Genomic DNA, 16,213 nt, shown 5'->3' with positions numbered 1-16,213 from the left:
CCGTTGAAATTCAAGAAAATGGACAATAATTTCATCAGGAATCTGCAATTCTTCCATACAGGGAGAGAGCACTGTAATTTAGGACATAAAATATAGGTTCAAGCAGTAAATCAGGAGAAGGAACCTGAACTTTTGAACTTCGCGCACACATTCTCCATCTCCAAACCTTTATTTTACGACCATAGTGTGTGTCAGCCCACATATGTCAATGGACTATGTAATGTTACCTATTATGTTCCTAGCTGATTATTAAAAGTGAGGGGGGAGAAAACAATGTAAGACTGCAATCCTACATTGCTTTTCTCTGCGATTGCATGATAGCAAATAGTATTTATGAACTGTTCAATAGGACAATAATGTTGCAAGTGTATAATTGTACAGTTTTTTCCAATCAGTTGTGTCATCTCATCATGTTTAATTGCATTGATCAGCTTGTCTCTATAAATATGACATATGTTTTATTAGATCAGCACTATAAGATATCTAGTGAATCTATTTGTCTGACTAAGCTTTTAATTACACATCATTAGTCATAAGACATGCTGGGGCACAGATGATTGCAGGAGAGATGCTGTTACCCTTGGCAACCAAACTTCCGCTTTAATTTTCTAAACTGTACTAGAAGAATGACAGCTAAGATGTAATAGGTTGCTGTGGGTCAGAGCAACATTTGTGTTACCTATGCACCCGCCTTCAGAAATGTTCCTTGTAAAGTTATAGGTATTCAGGGGCAGAAGTGGGGGGCGTAATATACATGTCTGGGATCCCCACTCCCCAAATGATGTGTCTGCAGAACAGCCCTCAGATTCTTCCACTTGCAATTATCTATCTATCTATATATCTATCTATCTATCTATCTTGTATCTTTCTTTTAAACTCTTGTGACCACACAAAGAATAGTCTACAAATAAACGTGTTCGGTTTGGCATAGAAATAAGATTTAGATTTTTTTATTGTATGTCCTGTTTAGTGGAAGAGGGACCAGATGTCTAGCAAATGATCGTAAGTGCTAAGATGATGTATGTAAACTGTTCCAACTGCCGTGTGAGGAGCGGTGATAACAATAGTTTTAACCTCCTAACAAGTACCATACCTTGTCTGCTACTAATCCACAAACATGTGTTTTACAGGAAAAAAAAGACTAATTTTGAAATTCATGCATATGAGTAAGGCTTGTTTTGTCAATTAAAACAAGGAAACAAGGGTATATTTGTTTGATCATCATCTATTTATATAGCGCCACTAATTCCGCAGCGCTGTACAGAGAACTCCCTCACATCAGTCCCTGCCTCATTGGAGCTTGCAGTCTAAATTCCCTAACAGAGACACACACACACCAATTTGATAACAGCCAATTAACCTACCAGTATTTTTTTTATAGTGGGAGGAAACAGGAGCACCCGGAGGAAACCCAAGCAAACACAGGGAGAACATACAAACTCCACACAGATAAGACCATGTTTAGGAATCTAACTCATGACCCCAGTTCTGTGAAGCAGAAGTGCTAATCACTAATGCACCGTGCTGCCCATATCTGAGCTGTATGTTATACCCCACAAGTCAAAAATCTCGGGTCAAAAAACCTGGGTCTTCAACCCGGGATTTATCGAGGGGTAATTCCCGGGTCGGACCCGGGTTGCCTGCACTATGAATGGTGCAACCCAGGTTTTTCAACCCGGGTTGCACAGAAAACAAGCTGATTGGCTATCTGACCTGTAATGCTCACAATATTTACATTAACTGCATACATAAAACCAGGAAAAAAAAACTCGAGAGGAAAACAACAGTATGGACTGAAACAACTACTTCTATCATCCACACTATAAGTAACAAACGAAAGAGAAAGGTCGCACATACTTTACATAGGTGACTAAAGTAAAGTACGGAGAGGTGAGCAGTACAGAATGGAATTGGTGGAAACACTGAAGAAATGTCTGATTGTTTACAAATGATACAATGGAACAATAAAATTAAAATATCTTATAAGATACACTCACACATCTTTATGGACAAAACAGCAGAAAAGCAGACTATTACAAAAAAATAAATGTTTTCAGCCAATGAAAACTGCTCTGGTGATGACTCCCACAAATTGCCAGGGCACAGACTTGTGCAGTATGAATGGGGTCAACCCGGGAAATTCCCGGGTCCGAGGTGCAGTATGAATGGTGTTTCTGGGACGCTCCGAGTCCCGGCAAAAACCCGGCTTGAAAAACCCGGGATATTGCCGGGGCGGCAGTATGAAAGCGGTATTACTAGGTTATATTTCATCATTGCTTACTAGTTGGCTTCGTTAAACTACTGTCAATGGATGAAATTTCAGTTCTTTTAATTATACTAAGTTAGGGTCTATTTGCTGAATAATTTGTCATTATAATTTAATTAGGGATTATATACATAGTTATAAGCAGGATTTATTTCCACCTTAAGTATAAATATATTTTTCTATTAAGGCACACGGAGGCCTGTTGCTAAGAACTTCATTGTTTGTGTTGGAATCTTACATTATCTTTTTTCTGCTGCACTTTATATGCACAGGCATTTAATTCATCCTAACTAGTTTCTCACAATTACATTTTGCGTGACAAGATACAGCCATATTGGAAGGTCTTAACAAAGGCCATATTAAACCCGTGAGGTAAAACGTTCCTGGGTGCATGAGACGGTTTCCCACAGAAGATCCATGCAGACCATCTCTGGTGTGTTAAACAAAGAGGATTACAGAGGATTAGCTAACATATCACCCTCCAGCACGGTCGCCTGGGGCAGGCACAGAAAGATTCACTCATGCAGCAAACACTCTTTGCTTGACCAGAGTCCAACCTCATCAGTGCTACTTAAAGTAAAGGGAAAGTTAAATCACTTCTCCAGATTAGTAAATAATCTCACAATTTGTGGTATATAAGCAGGCCCAGGTAATTGGCAAGTATACATTGGGCAAATCAATAGCTAAAATGATCAAAGAAAGTGTTTTATCTTTCCTCTAACTTTGTGATACCAAGCTTCAAACATGATCTAAAACTAAAAACATAACCTAAACATAATATAAAAGAAGAAGCCTCCAGAATACAATTGTAAGAGCATGTATTTTAAAATACAGTGTGTGTATATGTATGTGTGTGTATATGTATGTGTATGTATATATGTATGTATGTATGTATATATATATATATATATATATATATATATATATATATATATATATATATAATATTTTGGTTTTTAGCTATGGGAAAGGATAAAACCTTTTACTTACTGGGGAGATTAAGTGTTTAATATATTTTTGTGCATTATATTATGTGTATTATTGTATTGACAGGTACTTTGCATGTTTTACCCTTCCACCAAACAGAAGCCTTTGAGTCATTTAAATATTATTTGTAACCAAATGAGCGGTGTGAAAGTGGATAGTCTTCACTAGTACCCAGAATCCCACAATGTAATGTAAGATATTGGGGTCGTTTTCCAATGCACATACCTCAGTTTACATCCCTTAATTAAAAAGATAAACGTGACAGTGTCCTATAGCTACAGGACATTTTTCTTAAATACAACACTCAGTGTATGTAGTTCTCCTATCTACGCAATTTTTTTTTTTCAGAATCGTAAACTTTTCTAAAGTTTGATGCTTATCCCTGCATAAAGAGAGATACTAATTATAATGAAATGACTATGTAAATAAGTGTAAAGTTTACCGCCTATGGGGAGGAAAATAATTGCTCTCTTCAGCATATTTGTACTTTTGTGTTCCAGTACTTGCTAGAAATGAAAAGCTTGATTATGCCACCAGAGCACATACTGAAGCGAGGAGACAGTGAAGCAGTGGCATATGCCTTTTTCCACCTCCAGCACTGGAAACGGGTGGAAGGAGCACTGAATTTACTGCACTGTACATGGGAGGGCAGTAAGTATGTCTTGTTACTCTACTGTACCGTCTGTTGCTTCACTGCGTAGGTTCATAACCTGCCCATCTTAATTAAATTGTCAGCACCAGTGGAATGCTCTGCTGCCTGTATTAGTTTCAAAGGGAGCCCCTAGCACTTGTGTTATTGTTTGAAGTGGGAATACTAATTTAGTTATCTCAATGCACTATTCAGAAGAGATCAAAGAGATCATCTTATCTATATCAATTCCAGGGGGATCTTGGTAATGAAGATTTGTTTTTAAAATTAGACATACATGTAACCTTTTATCTCTTTGTTTGCACATGAAAATATGATTTCCATAGTTTTCTCATTGCACAATGTAAATGCTGTGGCATTTAAATTGTCCTTTCTTTCAACAAGCAGTCTGTGGAAATGCATGTATTGTCTTTTGTGTTTCTTACTAATTCATAATTTAATCACTTTGAACATTACTGACTGAAATATAAAAAATAACTTTTTGCTAATTTTTAACTTGTTCCTGGAAGTGTACCTGTCTCCTACATACAGTGAAAGCAGCAGTGCACTTTAAGAGGCTTGTAGGTTTTAATCTTTGATGTTTATTAACAAGTATCTAAAATCTAAAAAGGCAATTCTGTTCATTATAGTGTGAGGTTTACTTATTTGGTATAGGGGTGTGTATACCGCAAGGGCTGCTAATAACCTTCACAGATATACATGCAAACTTTGATCATGGGGAAACTTTTTCTTTTCTCATAATCACAGCTGACATCCTGCCCTGTAGACTTTTCTGCACACATGACTTGTGGTTAAGAATCGCACCCTAAAACAGTCCACAAACTCTACATGTTGCTTTCACCCAAAAGGTCAATTTTAGGCAAGGTGTACGAAGCCCTCAGACTCGCCACAGTTTAACACATGACAAAGTGTGATTTAGAAGACCTAGGTCAGTATGCTTCTTCCACCAATCATAGGGGGGCAATTCAATTATTTTTAAAGCAATCTCTGCTGATTTTACCGTAGTAACGGTAAAAATGGGCAGCCGTGGTATTCTGAGGAACATCGCAGCTAATTGAATTCCACCCATAGGGGCATATTCAATTGTTGGCGTTGCTGCCTAAAGTAACGCGGCACGCGCACTATTACCGTCCTTACGGTAATAGATACCGTTATTATGGTACTTTCCTCGCTGGGTTTCGGCTCGCAGCTCAGGGAGTTGCAAGCTGAAATCCGGCTTAGTATTACCGTAATAACGGTAATACTTTTAACACTGCGGGCATATTCTACAATTGAATATGCCCCATAGAGTTACCGTTTTAAGACTTATATAAAAGGTACAGTGCTTATACTTATACATGGTACAAACTATGTACTTTTAAAACCTGCAATCAGGTAGAACAAATCAAATTAAAGAAAACATAAAAATAATAAATGATAAAGTAACTTGTTCCCAGGGACTTTGCTATTCAGTCAGGTCAGGAATTGGACCCTAAAGAGGAGATCTAGTATGGGTTCAAAGGAGCACTGCTGTCTGCAGACTTTGTTACAACATTATTTGTCAAAAAACACAGTGAATTGTCTCCCTACCATTAAACATCCCAGACTTGCATTCTAATTGCATCAACGGCCCATTCCCTCACATCCGGATGTCAGCAGGGAAAAGAGTGCGCTCCTGACTGGTCCTGCAGGCCCCCATAGAGTACAACGTCTCTTCCTCTAGGGGGCTGAGCTTGTGTGGCTGGGAGGGGCCCTGCTGCCTGTCATATCCTGGAATTGAAGCATCTCTCCGTTTAATGCCCGACCACATCCTCCTTGACCCCCACCTCCCTGCTCCATAGGCAGCTGCCTAATGGTAAAGCTGGGCCTTGTTCAAGAATCTCTTACTGTATCCCCTTCTGCGATGTAGAGCATAGAATTAGATTAGAAACCCTAAATCGGTAAATAGGATGATTTCATTGCTTCCAACAGCTCTGAGGATAATCTTTCAAATTGCTGCATGTATTATGTCTCATGCTCATCTTATCATTCATGTATTGGGGTCGCTGATTTTGAGACACAACTTTGCCTTGTCACTATATGTAATGTGAGATGTGTTGTAAACTTAACCTCACACAATACACCTCGATATGTGCTGGTTTCATTTATTTGAAGTTCCATAAGATGGCCAGAGGTAAATAAAATACTTTGATATTTTAAGAGATACATTAATAAACATGCTTTTGGTCTTGGGTCCCATATTGTCAGCATGGCTAGTGCCATCCCTCATTTGAATATGCTGGATGAGTCTTTTTAAAAAAATGCTTTAAATTTTACAAACAATACCAGGAACCGCTAACTCTTTCACATGCAGGAGAGCCAGCTGATTTATCCCTGTAACTGCTGAGCCCAGTGAAAGACACTGCCAGGAGTCTCTCTCTGCCTAAAATCATTTAGAAGAGAGAATAAATGAACGCATTACATAACAAATGTACAGACAATGGGACTCATTTAGAATTGGACGTATTTGCACTTTTAATGTACGTAGGAAAAGATCATGTATAAAAATCTGTTTGCGCACATATCTTCAGTGGGATGCATCTCAAGATATAAGTAGCATTTGTGCCAGGCATAGCTAATGTGTATACTTAATGCACTACGATTGTGTAGGGGTAGCATAGAGATGTGGCTTTACAGTGTTAATGGTACCCTATTTGTAAACAATATAATAATGTAATGAAGTGTCATATACACAAGAGAGAATATTGTCAGTGTTATTAAAAGATGCGGAAGTCATATATACCATTTAAAATATAATTAAATGCAAACATCTGTTGGTTTCCCCTTTTTAACGATCAAATGGAAATCTTCTTACCTGCCACAGTCCAAATGGAAATGTCAGGAAAGGCGAATAGACAACTGAGACTTCATATAATATAGTGTCTCTTTTAACGGTTCATTATTATCCCATAAGTTATATTTCATACTAGAGATGATTACTTGTGGTCTTTGTTCTGCAATTATCTCTACAAGGCAATGTAGTAACACATATTTAAATAATAATCTTAAACGTGTCTATATCTGGAAGTTTATCTGTATATTGTGTAATAATTTATACACTTAATTTCCCCCCCCCAACAGCGTTCAGAATTCTACCATACCCCTTAGAAAAGGGACATCTTTTTTATCCTTACCCTGGGTGTACGGAAAATGCTGACCGAGAACTCTTACCAGGTAAGTTAGAAAGCAGCTCATAAGAAAATGTTTGTAGCCCCCTGGTGGATGGAGTAGGTCTATTCTCACAATGACACCTACCTCTGTAACTTTTACTTTCTTAGGCCACCTACAAGTTTAGTTCCTCGCTGCTCACACCTTCCAATGTTTTAACAGGTAAAACGTATTGTTTGGGGCCTACTGATTGTCTGATTGTGTCTTGGGGAGAAATAGATTGACAGGCAGCTAAAAGCCCTCACTTCATCGAACATTGAGACTGTGGGAGAATCTAGCTTCAACCTAACTGATGATTTACAGGATGGAGTGAAACTAGAACAAGAAATAGTTGCATATAATATCTGATATTCAAAATAAGTAATTAATAAGTAATTAATCTAACTATAAAATAATATGAATGCTCTACATGTGCATGCAGATAGTTTGAATTGCACATTGATAAATTAATACATAGAAGCTGCATAGCTCGAAAGTGGGATGTCTAAACATCTGACATGTAACAGTTTACTACCAAATGCTCTCCACATGTAACAGCATAATACCAAATGCATACATCACCATCAAATCATTAGATAAACACGTAAACCAATTATGCATACCAGCTATACCAACATATGGATGATGCTAGAGATGGGACTTACTAGGCAGACGGTCAAGTTGGCAATTGAGTTCTGCGTAACATCCTGATTATGTCACATGTTAAATTACAGAAGACAAATGTCTTTCCCTATTCTTGTATGACAAATGGCCACCAGAAGAATCTAAGAACATGAATCAATGCAAAAAATATAATAGGAAAGATTCAATAAAGTTGTGACATGTAGAATAGACCAAACCCAGATGATTAAATAAAATTATAAGATAAATAATTGATGCATGGACAAGAAAGTGGGTTGTGGACATTGAGGCAAAAGGGTTATTAAAAGCTCTGGCCTCACCCACAATTCCAAGCTATTATATGAAGGACCTAACTGTTTGATCATTGGCTGTAAGGTCTTGATCTCGAGATTGAATTGTAAAACCGAAAATGTGCTGAATGAAAGGGAATGGGATTCATGTATCTTGATCGCGGGACTGCATTTTTTGATAACAGACCCCTATTTCTTGAAGTAGGTATAACTACAATATACTAGATGATTTTGCAAAAGTATTAACATGTGCTGGGGGTGCTTGTTCCTGTAGATATGGAGAAGTATTACAGGACTAGTGATTGGTACAAAATAGGAGGATATCAAGAGCTTTGATTAAGCACCTGATACAGAGAGTGAAATATAGATTTGTGAATGTTTACCTTATGGGTCTGTCTTAGCACCAGGAGGTGTAAACTACTCTTTACAAGGTTATGCAACTCAATGATATGGACTTTTTATAGTTTATTGGGCAGAATATGGCTAGATCAGTGATGGTATGCTTTGAATTTATAGGACCATATAATGCCAGTTCCTCAGCCAAGTATGACTTGATGGTTGGTGGGGAAGAGACATTGTAGCAACCTGTAATAAAGCCAAGTCTCTGTAAAGCTGGGTACACACTGAAGAATTGTTCAGACCGACTTGCTATCTGAAACAATTATACCTACGACTGAAGGTCCGATCAGTCTGACGATTCATACATACACACTGACACGATTTACCTTCAGATCTGTGCTCTTCATCTGGTCCTTTGTCTGGTCCTCTAGTCTGGAGAATGACAGCACAATATTCATTCATTCACTACTGTCACACTGATTAAAACCACCTTGTTATAGCTATCCACATGTCCTAACGAATTTCGTTAGCTTCTGTGACTCTGAAACAAAATTTTCTGTCTCAGAACGAACAAATGAATTATTCCTTCTACAGCACTCTCTACATTTATTCACTCTGACATTCAGTGACTGAAAAAAGCATGAAAACATGATCGTTAGGTGATTGATCGGAAAAAATTGAACGGTACGACCAACCAAATGAGGCGACAATCATCCATTTGGGCAGACTTTCGACCATCGTGTCACTACACACCCTGACCCGACTTTCGAACGAGCGGTCGTATGTCGGCTGGTTGAGCCGATTATTAGACAAAAACCCTGCAGTGTGTACCCAGCTTAAGGTAGAGAGAGAGCAAGTAGGTCATCTGGAGAATTTGAGGAATGGGTTTCATGCTATGGAAGGCTCTTTGTTGAAGTAGCCAACCAGGTTTAACCAAGAGCTAGATACTGTGAATGAGGCTTTTTAAAGTTTGTTCAAGTAAGATTCTCAGAAAATATCTAGAAGAAAAAGGAAAAATGGTTATGACAACCGAGAAGGTATTGAAGACACATGAAATGGAAACACTGAATGAAGCACTAAGGGAGAGTGTCTGATGAAGTACAACTAAGAAACAGTGCTTCAAATAATATTAAATGGTTTAAGATTAGAAGAGTAAAAGAACAGGAGATTAGGAACAAACATTTTGAGCATAATGGTAGAAATTAATGGGAATAGAAAATAAGAATCTAATCGCAAAAGATACAACGACGGCTTAAGAAAATGGGTTGGAAGCTTGGAACAGATGCTATCGGGAATAGTGTAAGGCATGGCCCAGTTAGCTCTCCCACGAGAGAATGATATACTTAGGTGTGATAGTAGCAGCAAGTAAGACTGAACAATATGGACTAGATTAAATAAGAGTTGTGGTGCTTGCATGGTTTGTGAAGCAATCTGGATAGAAATCTTTCAATTCAACTCACCAGAGTGTATATTTCTGTATCAAACTTCAGGTTGATCTGGTTAAATAGAATATTTTGTGATTTTCACCTTTTAAAAAGATGAATGTAAATTAGCATGAACCAAAAATAAATAAATAAAAAGAAATGAAGGTCAGGGGGCATAAAGTCCAAATGGTGTTAGACCTGTGGAACAATACTGTATCTAAAATGAATAATAGGTTTATTAAGAGCTCAGATCGAATGCAAGTGAACTATGAGGTGCTCCCATCAAACGATTGATCGGTCAATGAGATACCAGCATTGAATGAAGGTAAGGTCAATGAGGTGTTATAAACAATTTGGGTGTAAATCAGTGGATGTTAGAATGGACGGCTAAGCCTTGCAATAGTGGCATGAATATGACTGGCAGAACATAATGATTTGAAAATGAGACAATAGTGGTGTAAATCAAATGGTTAGCGGGGCTAAACGTAAATAAAGTGAAACTGGTGGTACTTTAGTTGGCGTTAATCCTGGGTAACAAGATTTTTAAATGGGAAAAAGGGGCATAGAGCACAATGTCTAAATAAAGTGAGGTGGGTGAGCTAACAGGATGAAATGGAAGAACGAAAAAATAATACTGACCTGAGAAAAGACAATAATGTACATTTAATAAAATGTGTGCCCTAAGTTACACATGGTGTGTGTGTGTATATAAGTAAATGGTAGAGCAACTGTGTGAGATGAGATGTACTGGTTGATGGATAGTGCTAAATAAACTTCCCAACAATGAGGGATATATGGGAATGCTATGTATGTGGGAGTAAACGTAGAAGGTTTGGTATGGTAAATCTGCACAGTGAGGATATGGTTTATTAATGAGAGAGATGATTGAATGGTCAGTACAGGAGAACTGAATTATAATACAGGTGGTATAGTTAGATTGGTTGTGATCTATGTTGTGAGAAAAAAAAAATGACCTTAACTGGCTTATGGAATCATCATCATTTATTTATATAGCGCCACTAATTCTGCAGCGCTGTACAGAGAACTCACTCACATCAGTCCCTGCCCCAATGGAGCTTACAGTCTAAGTTCCCCAACATACACACTAGGGTCAATTTTGATAGCAGCCATTAACCTACTAGTATGTTTTTGGAGTGTTGGAGGAAACCGAGGCACCCGGAGGAAACCCACGCAAGCACGTGGAGAACATACAAACTCCACACAGATATGGCCATGGTCGGGAATCGAACTCATGACCCCAGTGCTGAGAGGCAGACGTGCTAACCACTAATAATGTGAATTAAGTATTGCACATTGTAATAAAAATGGCCATATCATTTGTATATCCCAGTGAACCCTAGTCCCGTTATAAGAACTTGAACATACAGCTAGTAAGGAATCAAGATGAAACGTGTCTGCTTTGGCTGGAAGCAAGAAGAGAGTGGCAGGGCATTGGGACTGAAAGAGTTAAATAAGAGGACAATGCCGTTCAGGGGGGAGGGAGAGAAGTGATTGCTGTGCAGGACAGTGTAAGAGAATAGGGGTGGGCTGGCACATGTGTTAGTGTGATTAGGAAAGCTGGGGAGAAGCATACACAAACAGATAACAGAGACAATTGGGAGAGACAGAGGATGAATTAATAGGAACAACTTGAAGATCAACATGACTCCTCAACTTGAGGATTGAGATGGAGTGTGAGGGGCTATGCAGATAACATTTTAATTCATTCTTGTCAAGGTTTAAATAATCATAAAATACATAAGCATAATGAACTGCGTTTTAGTACACATTGGTTAAATTATATTACAAGCATCACAACTTTGACTATTATAGCACTGGTAGTCAAGGTGCCGGGTTGTATTCTCTTACACTGGTGGTGCTAATGAAACAAATTTATGGTTACATTTCTAAAATAAAAAAAAACTTGCAAGCTTTGTTTAGGTATGTGCACTAAAGAGAACATGAAATTGTAATTTTATTTGAAGTTTAATTGGTACATGGTGAGTGTGTGAAAATAATTAAAGCAAGGCAGTCCAGCTGGTGGATTGTGGGCAAGATGCAGCTTTTTTTCCCCCCCTGAACGTGTCTAAAGCATAAAATCATAGTATTTGGCCCAGGAATGAGTAGTTCTAACAGACATGCCTATTCGTGGAGATACTTGGCCAGCACAGTTCTTTTTTTATTTATTTTTCGTTTTAGCTGTAGTTAGCAAACAGTGCTTGCAAAACTTTATTTTATTGTGATTGTTGCTGCTTTGCAATAAAAAAAAAAAAAATTATAATAAAATAACTTTTAGAACTGTGTAGCAAGCAAATTCAATAGCGGTTTCACCTTGTAAGCATATAATCAGACAATTAGTTGTGAAACCCCCAGCTCTCCTGCCCATTACAGTGCTGAGCTTCTCAAGTGTCCTCATGGGGCACATCTGTCTTCAGTAACCAAACATTTTCAACTTGTTTGCATTAAAACATGTTCACAGTCAGATTTATTTTAAACATACAATTGACCAAACCACAAGTTTTTTCGTTTGGTTTTTAATACATTTTTTACGCTTTGGTTTGCTATGAGTAGAAATGAAAACCAGGTCTCCTGTAACTATTTTTTAATAATAAAGCCTTATACAGTTTCTCTGGCCCTCACTTCTTTCTTGAAGTAGATATTAATCCCTTATATATTAGTGGCCTAAATGTAGATATACTGAATGCACAAATAGATATTTTTCTCTTGCAATAACAACTATTATTGGAATCTACTGAGACCAATATCAACATTTGATATCCTTGGTGTCATTGTGTGTAAATCAGTACATTTACCAACATGACTTATGTGTTAATGTGCTACTTGCTCTGATTTTATTACAATGCTTTTATATTTAATTTGAAAGCCTCTTATACCGCTTTAATACTGCCGCCCCGGCAATATCCCGGGTTTTTCAAGTCGGGTTTTTGCCGGGGCTCGGAGCGTCCCAGCTCAGAAACACCATTCATACTGCACCTCGGACCCGGGAATTTCCCGGGTTGACCCCATTCATACTGCACAAGTCTGTGCCCTGGCAATTTGTGGGAGTCATCACCAGAGCAGTTTTCATTGGCTGAAAAATGGTGATGTCATTGAAAGGTGACTGGTTTTTTGACGCATAAAGATGATGCAAAAGTGGGTGGTGATTACCACATTACTTTTCATCATGGCCGACGACTCACTTTTGTGAGCCAATCAGCTTGTTTTCTGTGCAACCCGGGTTGAAAAACCTGGGTTGCACCATTCATAGTGCAGGCAACCCGGGTCCGACCCGGGAATTACCCCTCGATAAATCCCGGGTTGAAGACCCGGATTTTTAGACCCGGGATTTTTGACTTGTACCATTCATACTGCACCAAGACCCGGGTCGTTTGAGCTTGCCCCGGCAAAAACCCGGGATTTTGGTGCAGTATGAATGGGGTATTATAGATGACCACTTGTCATTTAACCCACTTAATTTTGTGAGCCTCACATTGTGGGCAAGACTCCTCCAAAGGAATGCACATTACATTTTTGCTTTTTTTAACCCCCCTCCCCCCGCCAAGCCTGCTGGGGCACTGTACAATTGAGGTGTCTGGACCCTGCTCCCGCTTCACTTAGCTCTGCTTGAAAAGGGAGAGCTGCGTGCACCTAACAGTAGTGCACGCAGCATTGCCCATGTTTACTATGGGGATAGGAAGAGTTGGAGAGCAGCCAAGCACTGTCTAAAATTATAGCCCCACCCCCATGCATGCTGGTCACACCCACTGGCGGTGTGGTGTGGAAACCCCACTCTACAAATCCTGTGTTTGCCCCTGAATGCCTTCTAAAATGTAGTAGCAGTAATACACTGTAGTATGTAGATTGGTAAGTTTAATGTCCAGCAACATGGCATCAATAGCAGTGATGACCAGTATTAAGCCAATAGTTGCAATAATACCTAGTAATATGTACTAGTAATATGTAGAAGCGGTTAGCAGCATATGCGACAGTTGTTGAGGTGGCTAGCAGCATACGCATCGGAGGCAGCAGCGGCATAAGCGCCTGAGGCAGCAGTGGCATATGCATCAGAGGCAGCGGCATATGAGACAGTAGCTGCAGCGGCATGTGCAGCAGTGACCAGCAGCATATAATGCTCACTAATGTCACTACAAATAATAATGTCCAATATTATGGCTGTCAACCTTCACTTTGCCACTGCTGTTATTACAGAGGCAGTGCTACTACCTCCAAACTAACAGTTGAGTGCCAGTGCACCATTGTCTTGGTCTGTCTAGTTATATCCAATGGTTGCAGTGGGCCGGTATACAGTGACATGCCATACCGCCACTTCTCCTACTGCTTTTATTGTAACACTATCAAATTTTACTCACTCACATTGTCCATTCCACCACCTCTAAATTTGCACTTTTGACCACTGGTTATATCCTACAGTTCTCTTCAATTCCCAAACTCTCCTTTCTATTTTGTTTTATCTTGTGAATACCCTCCAAATTCTGATTGCATTATTTAAAGTTTTGGTAAAGCTTTCAGTATAGCGCTATTGTATGTATACATAGTTATCATCTTCCTTTACAGCAATAATGTGGGAAATAATAAACAACATGGATAGATATTAATATAAACAGCTTGAGGATACAGCACATCTCTGCTATGAATTCATCTACACACTCATTATCTCTGAGTCCTGAAAGTATAACAGTGTGGTTGTAATGCTAGTGACTGCAATTGTTTGACTGACTGTGATTCACTTATTCAGGGACTTTGTTATCCCCATCTGACCCAAATACATGTGTCCGCATCTCAGGCACACCTGTTTTATATATTTGGCAGCAGGAATAAAATGCAGCTTACAAAAAATTCCCAGGTCTTATAACACCTGCAATTGTTAAGTTTGTGCTTCATGGTGCAAATCGGTATAGCAAGAATGTTTTCTTATTAGGTCACCCACAATGCCTATATCAGGGCTGCTGCTTTGTCATGGATTGTAATATTAGATTCCTGCTCACCTGAAACCATTGTGCATGTCAACTACATTTATACCTGATGTCAAGCAGAAATAATATCCAAATATTATTCAAACAAATATGTTTTATATTAATTTAATTAATTTGAAACCTGATTTATTTGGACCAGTATTTAGATGATGTTTACCTCTATTGCCCTATCCTCTAACTAAGTGGATCCCAACTTTTTCAGTTCAAGGCACCCTTAGGGTCTCCATAATTTTTTTCAGGGCACCCATAAGCCAAAATAATTACCAAGTAGTCCCCCGCCTTGCTTACCACTGGCCCTGGCCGAGGCACCCCTGTGAGATTGCCGAGGCACCCCTGTGAGATTGCCGAGGCACCCCTGTGAGATTGCCTAGGCGCACAGTTTGGGAACCACTGCTCTAACTAATGATTTCCACATGCCCCAGGGTAGTTGCTATTTTGTACTGTAGTAGATTTGCATTTTTATGCAGCAATTAAGCGCTACCACGACCGACTTATAAGACGAACGGAGTGAAATAAAAATCAGTCAGTGATATTAATGAAATCTTGGGGGAGAATTCAGTTTCATGTAATGTGCTACGGAGGGACTCCGTAAGAGTTGTGAAAGGTACTACGTATCGATGTAACAGCCATTCTTATCTGTGATATTCAGGTACTGCGGTACCTGGAAATTAACGCATGTGGACAACGTCGTGATGTCTGGCGGGTCAACCTGTAGGGAATTGAATTCCCCCCATAATGTCAAAAAGTGGCTTCTCTTGCTATGTCTTACATATAAAAGACTGTCTATTACGGAGTTGAATAATATATACAAAATAACTGGAGTGTTCATACACAAATATGACCTCCATACGCTCTCTCACTCCTCTCCAGTAGGCACTCGAATAGAGCAGAATCAGACTGACTGTATATCAGAAACGCTTTTCTGAAAATGACTTGTGGATTGGTGGATTCATACACTCAGAGTGCAACTCAAATGGTTGGAGTATCAGCTTTTTGACCTGCATCAATAATTTTCTTCTTTTTTTTTTTTTTTAAGTAGAGAAGCTTCATTTTGTAGGCTCCCTGTTTAATAAAGATGTGCTGTATTATTCTGAATTAATTTGGTGTTGTAATGTTGCAGTCAAATGTATTGCATTCATCGTGAGATTATATTCAACCAGCTCTCATCACGCTCAGGAAATGTCCGATTCCAACCCAAACACAAAAAGATGGTCCTTATAGCACTCAATAGACACTGCCAAGCTCTGATATTTTGGGCTTAGACGTGTAATCTGATTTCATACTTGACACCGTCACATAGTGATCGATGGAAAACGCATTTGGTTTTGACGTGGGAGTTTTTCCGAGCTGGGAAATATTTCCAAACTACTAAAGACGAGAGAATAAGCTGGCCTTCTTCTCGGCACAACTGTCCAGCTATCTCTCCTCTGGTTTTCAAACCATTTGACAACTTGTAA

General features: G+C 38.9%; 1 protein-coding gene across 3 annotated transcripts in view; it reads left to right on the top strand.

The window, feature by feature from the left end:
* ST7L (suppression of tumorigenicity 7 like) overlaps positions 1-16,213 on the top strand; it is a 93,377-nt gene that overhangs the window by 56,402 nt on the left and 20,762 nt on the right. For all 3 annotated transcript variants that reach the window (XM_075196255.1, XM_075196254.1, XM_075196256.1), the window contains 2 exons: positions 3,754-3,904; positions 7,002-7,094. In XM_075196255.1, the coding sequence (XP_075052356.1) occupies positions 3,754-3,904; positions 7,002-7,094 (244 nt within the window). The remainder of the gene's footprint in view (positions 1-3,753; positions 3,905-7,001; positions 7,095-16,213) is intronic.

This window comes from Mixophyes fleayi, chromosome 2, assembly GCF_038048845.1.
Source record: "Mixophyes fleayi isolate aMixFle1 chromosome 2, aMixFle1.hap1, whole genome shotgun sequence".
Classification (NCBI taxonomy): Eukaryota; Metazoa; Chordata; class Amphibia; order Anura; family Limnodynastidae; genus Mixophyes; species Mixophyes fleayi.
This window is presented reverse-complemented; position numbering and strand designations above follow the sequence as displayed.